Source organism: Aedes albopictus, chromosome 2, assembly GCF_035046485.1.
Source record: "Aedes albopictus strain Foshan chromosome 2, AalbF5, whole genome shotgun sequence".
Lineage (NCBI taxonomy): Eukaryota > Metazoa > Arthropoda > Insecta > Diptera > Culicidae > Aedes > Aedes albopictus.
Genome location: NC_085137.1, coordinates 4,196,878 through 4,205,215, shown reverse-complemented (window position 1 = coordinate 4,205,215; position 8,338 = coordinate 4,196,878). Strand labels below are relative to the sequence as shown.

The 8,338-nt window shown below is 40.0% G+C and overlaps 1 protein-coding gene across 1 annotated transcript; it reads left to right on the top strand.

Moving 5' to 3' along the window:
• Nucleotides 1–1,644: 1,644 nt before the first annotated feature.
• On the top strand, nt 1,645–3,469 carry LOC109411765 (embryonic polarity protein dorsal-like; the record flags this gene model as incomplete). The annotated part of the gene is made up of 3 exons (XM_029863924.2): nt 1,645–2,050; nt 2,161–2,543; nt 2,600–3,469. Coding segments are annotated over 3 exons (1,416 nt in total), but the record flags the coding sequence as incomplete, so codon positions are not given.
• Between the last annotated feature and the right edge of the window lie 4,869 nt (nt 3,470–8,338).

Here is an 8,338-nt window from a genome sequence, read left to right as displayed (position 1 = left end):
GCTTGTAGCTGTAATAATATCGCTTAACAAACTTCAGAGCGCTGCTGGTTTGTACATTTTTCAGCATTACTCCTATTCGATTAGTTGAAAAAAATCTCCCGTAGTTGGAAAAGATTGCAGTAAAGGCAGCTCTAGCAACAAGTGATTGGCTTCAGAAAACCGAGCTGGGTAGTTGTATGATGCTTGCTTTGCAGCCGTGTATTAGCTTAAGGCTTATTCTGACTAGCTTGCTTTTTTTCAGCGTTCACTACTTCAATTCACCTGTTATACAGCAAAAAGCAAATGACTGAACCTTATAGCGCTGAAAATGTTAGTTGGGGTAGTCATCGAAAATTTTAAATGATACAGAGTTAAAGTGTTTGGTATGTTCTGGCCATATGTGTGTATCGTATTCGATTTAACAAGCAAGTATAAACTAACATTGACATTCAACTGATATCTATGTGGAAAGCTAGAATTAGGCAAATGTCATCATGTCAAACGACATTGATTCGATTCGTTTTTATGTTTATTGATCTTTGTTGTTCCGCTCGTTTCGTGTGTAAGAGGTAACGGTAGCACACGAGTGTAGCGAAGCAGGCTGACAGTTGACCGCGGCAACAAAACGAAGGTAGTGAAAAGTGTCGAATGTTTACAAGACTGCTTGTGAGCCCTGGACAGAAAACATTTATGTTTGTAAGTTGATTAAATCTCTATAAAATCTCGCAAACTTGCTTACTTCATTTGATAAAAGGTTCGAATTTGAATGTCTTAAAATTGTCTCTTTTTGACAAAAAAATTGTCAAACAGTCAAAATTTGAGAATTTTTGACACACTCTATGAGAAGTTACAGCATGTTGAACTTTTTTGTGAGAGAAAAAAAAGAGTTGCCTATCCCAAACATTTTCGCCACCCCCTGTGACCAGTTTACCGGTGCTGCTCTGAATCACTAAAATGGCCAGAACTCCGGAACGCCTTGACCAATCCGTACCATTTTCAATAGCATTGCGGTAAAATTCCGGTTCGATTCGAGCTATAATCCGAAAAATCAGCCAATGGGAAGTGCCTCAAAAGTGAGTGAACTTTTTTGCGCATAGACATATACATACATACACATACAGACATCATCTCTATCCACTTATCCGCGAACGGTAATGGCGGCGGCGGGCACAAATAACCGATTCGAATTTTGACGTTTCTTGGGGATCGCAATCGGTTGGCGCCACCGAACGGTGGGTGAAGGGGTGAGGAGGGGAATGACACTGTTTTGACTTTCCCCCAAGAAACGTCAAAATCCGAACCGATTGGATATGCCCGCCGCTAGCATTACCGCTCGCGGATAAGTGGATTCGTCGAACTGAATCGCTTGGTATGTGTGACTCGATTTTCTGAGCGTTCTATCGAAAAATCGTTTTTTGAGTGAACTTTGGTGTACGAGAAAGGCAAAAAAGTTGGCGAACGCGAAACTAATGTGACAAGCAGTTCAAAACACGTCTGCACGGAGCAACGCCTTCTACGCTTTTTCTGCGGTGGTGAAGAAATAGGGTTACTCGAAAGTTTATTGACGACTCCTGTACGATTCCTTCTACTACTCATTGAATTGGTTTTCTCAGCCGATTTCGAACAAATCTTGAATGAAACATAATAATTATTAATTCAACAAAATGTATTTCCACAGACGTACCACAAATTGTCATCATCGAGCAACCCCAAGCGCGGTCCATTCGTTTTCGCTATGCTTGTGAAAATCGGAAAGGCAGTTTCAGCCCGATCTTGGGAGTGTCATCTTCCGAAAACCATCGAAGCTATCCCACCGTTGAAATCGTCGGTTTTCAGGGGCGTGCCAAGATTGTGGTGCACTGCGTCACAGTTGACACACCTCCCACGCACCACCCACACAAACTGGTTGGACATGGAGGGGACTACAAGGATGGAGTATGCGTGGCCTACATTGGGCCGGAGACTGGCATGCGGTTCTGCCTGAGCAACACCGGCATCCAATGCGTTCGGAAGCTACAAACTCGCGAAGAACTGCAGAAAAGGTTCCTAAACTATTCGAATCCTTACATAGGTATGTGCAGCTGTGTGTTTGGTCCACGGTTTGGTCCAAGGATGTTTTTGAATATAGCAAACTGAAAATCCTTCATGGAGCTACAAACTTCTCATTCAATCTGCTTTCAGCGTTTCCCGAAGATCCTGCTGCCATCAACCTAAATTCACTGAGCTTATGTTTTCAAGCATTCCTGGAAACTAAGCCGGATCAATTCAACTACCTTCTACCGCCGGCAATATCCAACGTGATATATGACAAAAAATCAAACCCAGAACTAAAAATATGCCACTTGAGTGACTCTGTGGCACCAGCTAACGGTGGCAAGAAGATTATCCTTCTTTGCGAAAAAGTCGACAAAAACGACATCGCTATACGGTTTTTCAAGGACATACCGCCCTATACATTGTGGCAGGCGTTTGGAACATTTTCGATACAAGATGTGCACAAACAGGTTGCCATAGTATTTCTAACACCCGCGTACTATGATTTGTTCATAACGGCACCGGTACAGGCAAGTAGGCCGTTGATTTGATGCAAGGTAGAACCAGACTAATGCTTGCTTTTCAGGTTCAGGTACAACTTCAACAACGTTCGAACGGAATGATTAGTGAACCGTTCGAATTTTCGTTTCATCCAGTTGATAATGCTACACCCGAAACAGGAGAAAGTTCACGTACAGCTAGTTATATGACACTTTCCGACAATCTTTCACCGCAGTCGTCAAAACGGCTGCCGTCCTTTCAATCTCTACAACAGCAACTACACTTCTCACAGTCAGAAAATCGTTACAGCGACGCAATGAAACCACTAAGCGTAACTCAAGACAGAAACCCTAATGGAAACCAACAACGGAACGTTACAGATTCGGACCCCTACAAGTTCACAATTCCGATGCAAAACTTTCGCATCCAATCACGATCGAATAGTCGTTCGGAACATGAACAAGGCAGCAGCAGTGACGACACTTCAAACGGTGGCGACAGTGTCAACGCAGAACACAGTAGTGATTGTGACAAGACCGAGCGTGATAATCTGGACTACTTTCCAATATTGACGAACCCACTAGAATCTGCAGAAACAGGCAGTAACGTATCGTTGGGCAATGTTCTATCACCAAGAGATGAAACTTCAACCAGCGAAGAGGAACAGATTGAAGATTTTTCGGATGTAGAACCGATATTAGCTCAGTTGTAATGTGTTGCAACTGGGATTCAATCCAAACCTGATTGAACAAACGCCTTAGTCAGTAAATAGATACGCACAGAATTGGTTTGTTTTATGTATCATACTCACTATTTTATATTTCTAAACGGGACTCGTTTAACTATGAACTTGATTTTTCTATTATTCTTTGTACTTACGACTATTGATATATCTTTTAGTAGTTTTTATCATAAATATCTGTTTACAGTCAGTCTCAAACTATGGTAGATCCGAATCAGCTGCACATTGAACTATTGAAGTTTCTTCAGCAATATATAGTATTTCTATATAGCTTTTAAAGAAAATTGATAAGTTAGGAATAGAGAACACGTTTATTCAGTTGAATCTAAGAAAATCCTAATTTCAGTAAACTAATAAAAATTGTGTTTTGGTGAATGCGATTAACTTTTTTCTTTGTAGTAATCCCGAAATCATAGCCACCTGTTCCAAAAAGCCAAACGTCAAAATCAAAAGTATTTCGACTATCATTAACAACAGTAAATTCCAGCACTCGATTAACAGAATGAATCCAAAAGAAGGTAGTCGTCAATAGCATGTTGGCCTATCCATTCTACCGATTTAATGTCTCAAATGAATGGTCAACCAGCTCGTATATTTACTTGTGGTTTTGAGTTTCTTTCACTACTCTCCCAAGAAACCATTCACAAACATCTTGTTGCATCGATGTCATATATTCACTAGTGGATACAGTCTGGGTGGCAAAGCCCTAGCTAAACAATCAGCCGGAACGGGAGCTCAAAAATATGCTACGAGCAACCCGATCATCATCGTCAACACCTGCTACGATCCTCCTCGAGTTTTTGTTAAACCCTTAACACTCATTAAAATCACTTTTAAAATCACAAATTTTAAAATCACAAAGATCGAAAACATTTGCTTGAGGCTGTGTGAGAATGAAATTACTTCACAGTGTATCAAATCATCACTAATTATACTTGTAGAAAGATGCATTGGTTGGCTTATGCGCTTATACTCAAGGGAGTTACTTTAACTCTCCTGAAATGTTATGCTAGGCGCACCACGATGGCGTAGTGCACGTTCAGCGAGCCTCTCTGTGCCATATTGACCCCAAAATCCTACAAAGGTTGAGTACTCTCCTACTCCAACTTAAACTCGCCTTATACTATGCTCAGACTACGCTTGAATAACATGTGAAATTCGTGAATAACATAAACGTTTATACTGGCAGTTAAGTGATATTGCTTGGAAAGTAATATTCAAATGTAAACATGTTTGCGAAATGTTCCTTCCTGTGTTTTAGTGATCTGTTCAAAATATACTGTTCTTCGTTAGCTGGAATCGAATATTTCAACTAGAATTCGGAACCTCGGTTGGAATATCAACCAACCGGTTGGATTTACATCGCAGCAACCAAATTAACGTCCGGGGAACTTTGTCAAATGTTTGGACTTCCTGTTCGGTTGATACCGCATTTTCACCATTTTCACAGACGCCAGCTGTTGGAAACACCGATTCAAATTTGAATTCGATCCAAGCAATCACATGTTAGGGAGGCTAGTCGGTTGCTAGAAGAAGAAAAAACGTCATTCTGTAACGCGAAGTAGTAGAGAAAACACGTGTTGAATACAAGCTGTGAATTCGTTTTATAAATCTGGTTTTTTGCCGGATTTTCATTCCGAGTCAATTCCGAGTGTAGCCCCTCCCCGAAGTAATTCCTACAAGAATTTGAGCAAAGGCAACAGTCTGTTCTTCCTCAGCAGCAGCAGCAGCAATAGCAGCAGCCAAAGCAGGCGAGCCCGGTGTGCGACCTAGAACCGCAAGTCGTCGTAACACCAGCGGAATTCCATTCCGTGCCTGTGTATGATTTGGATTTTGTGATATTACACCGGAATTCCATTAATTCTTCTAAATCATGAGCAAGGATGGAAAAAATCACTTCTAGTGACAATTGATACAGGATACGAACAATCCAAGATTGCCTTTGCTCTAGCCGACACCCTCGTCCCATGCTTGTAGCATGGGATCACAGGCAATCAAAGCATCTGATGCACGCTTTATCATGGGAGCACACGGATAATGTTACAAGTCGCGATAAATTTTATTCATGAATAAAAACAATGAATTCATCGGTATATCTTGATATTAGAGCAACAAGAATTCATAATTCACAACTATGATTTCATAAACCTGCTAGTTTCTTAATTACGATCAAATGATTCTACATTCGTTCTTTATTTATATTATTATTCCTCATGATCCCTACACTTTATTCTTCCAAAAGTTCCTTCTAAGGATGTGTTTGTGAGTTTCTTCCGGGAATTCCTCTAACCGCTCCTGGAATTCCTCCAAGAGCTTTTTCTGGTGCTCTATTACCAGAAATTACTCTCAAGAATTCTTCTAGGTCATCCTTCTGAAAAGCCTACAAGAGTTGCTCCGGGATTCTTGCAGTTCCCTCTGGGAATTCCTCCGCAGTTCCCTCTTGAAATTCGCCCGGATTCCTCCAGAAGTTTATAGGAAATTCCTCTACAGGGTGCGGCAGGAAAAAATGCGAAAAGTTCAAGGCACTATTACACGCTAAATATGGGATATATATTACTATTTTTTCATGACAGTGTGTCAGTCAATGTCTATATTCTAGCACTGAAAAATAAAAATGAACACATTTGATGTTTAACATGTGATAATGTAGGCCTAATTAGCGGATATCAATAAACTGCGCGCCCAATGGTCATTAAACAAAATGACTATAACAGTAACAAAACTAGCTCAAATTCTATGAACAACCAGACCACACTGATCCAGAGCCATGTAGTTTCACATAGCAGATGAAATAAGTACATATATTTGATGATATTGTAGAGAAAATCAAAAATTTGGTTTTATCAGATGCGAAATTTAGCGACCTGTGCGATTTTCTGCGGTTTGAAAATTCTGGTTGTCTTCATCTTCAGGCGCCGCCCTGTAAAGGTTAGTGACCGAAATGGGAAATTTTTTAATTAACTTTTCAGAAAACTAGCCTATTATAGATCATGGAACGTTGAAACATAGATTGGTTAATGTCAAATGGACGAAAATGAGGTTTGAAGTTGAAAAACACTTTCGCATTTTTTCCTGCCGCATACTGTAGTGCTTGCAAGGGAATTCCTCCAGCAGTTCCCTGGGAATTTCGCCATGAGTTCTTGAATAATTTCTCCACGAGTTACCCGAGAATTCTTCCAGGTGTTCTCCGGGAATTCCTTCAGCAGCTCCACGGGAATTTCTCCAGTAATTCTTCGGGAATTTCTGCAAGAGTTCTCTGGGAAATCCTCCAGGGGTTTCCCGGAAATTCATTTCTTGAGTTCCTGAGGAATTCCCTGAGAATTCCTTCAGAAATTCCCCAGGAATTCCTGCCCAAAAGTTTACCGGGATGTTTTCCAGACGTTCCTCGGAAATTCCTGCAGGAGTTTCCCGAAATTCCTCCAGGGTTTCCCCAGGAATTTCTCTAGAAATTGTCCGAGAGCTCCTCGACGAGTTCTTCAGAAATTTCTTCAGGAGTTCCACGGGAATTCTTCCAAAAATTTCTCCGGAGTTCCTCCAGAAGTTTGTCTGGAATGCATGTTTCTTGTTACTTGAGAGTCGCTTTAGGAGATCCTCGGAAATTCCTTCAAAAGTTACCCAAGAATTTCTCCAATAGTTCATCGGGATTTCCTGCAGGAGTTCCTCGGAAATTCCAAGAGGAGTTTCCCGGGAAATTGTAGTTCTTCCATGAGTTTTTCGGAAATTCCTTCCTGGAGTTCCTCGGGAGTTCCCTGGGAATTCCTTCAGAGTTCTTTGGCTTTTTCAAAAAAATTTCAAGCACTTCCCCGGAATTCCTCCAGGAGTTCTTAAGGAATTTTTCCAGGAGTTCCAAGGAAATTCCTCCATGAGTTCCTCGGGAATTCCTCTAGAAGTTCCCCTGGAGTTTCTCCAGAAATTTTCCAGGTACTCCTCCAAGAGTTTTTTTTTTCAGGAGTTCCACGGGAATTCCTGCAAAAGATCTCCGAGAAATCCTGCAAGAGTTCCCGGGAATTCTTCCATGAGTTCCCCAGAAACTCCTCCAGGAGTTCGCTGGAAATTTCAATAGAACTTCCCCGAGAATTCCTCCAGACGTTCTTCGGGAATTTCTTTAATAGTATCCCGGGAACTCCTGCAGGAGTTTGCTGGGTATTCCTCCAGCAGTTCGGGAATTTCTCCATTAGTTCCTTAAAGAGTTCCCAAAAATTCTTGCAGAAGTTCAGGAAGGAAATTCGGGAGTTCTTCCAGGAGTTTCCCGGAAATTCTTCCAAGAGTTTCCCGGTAATTCTATCAGAATTTTCTCATGCATTCTTCCTAGAATTCCCCGGAAATTTTACCAGAAGTTCTTCAGGTATTCTTCCACAAATTTCTTGGTAATTCATAAACCCAAGGAACAATTACTCATTAAACTAACGTCGCAACGACAATATTTCATTCGTCATTATATTGAACAACAATTTAATAATATGCAATCACAGCTTGTAATCAGGCGTTATTAAAGCAAAACTGGAGAATTTATTAACCCTCCAATACCCAATCCCGCCTTTAGACGGGGTACAGTTAGAGCATTTTTGTAATATTTGTTTCAAGGAAAATCTTTTTTTTTTATATTTTCGGCTGATATTTAGGACTGTTCTGTATATCTCAAAATGGTTTTTGGTGTATTTGAAAGCGTATTTACATTTTTTAAAAATCATTTAAAAATTGATGTTTTAGTCACCTTTAAGAAGTCATTGTTTATTTTGTATTGAATCGCAGCAACTAACATATTTTAAATTTTGCCCAAATCATTCTATCCTTGTTTAATAGTTTAAGGGAATCGAATACACTCTAAAATAATTCACCTTAAAATTAAACGGAAAATAAAATTTTCTGTGAAAAAAATTTAATATAATAATATTTCAACAATAACCATAAAATCTCAAAATGTTTTCATCTCAAAAAATCCGTTCTCCAAATTAACTTCCAGGAAAAATATAAAAATGTGGGGATGCGTAAAAATAAAAATTAAAAAAATCAAAAACTGAAATTCACGAAATCGAGAATTAAAAAGAATCATCTTCCAAAACACCAATTCTTTCAAAAAGA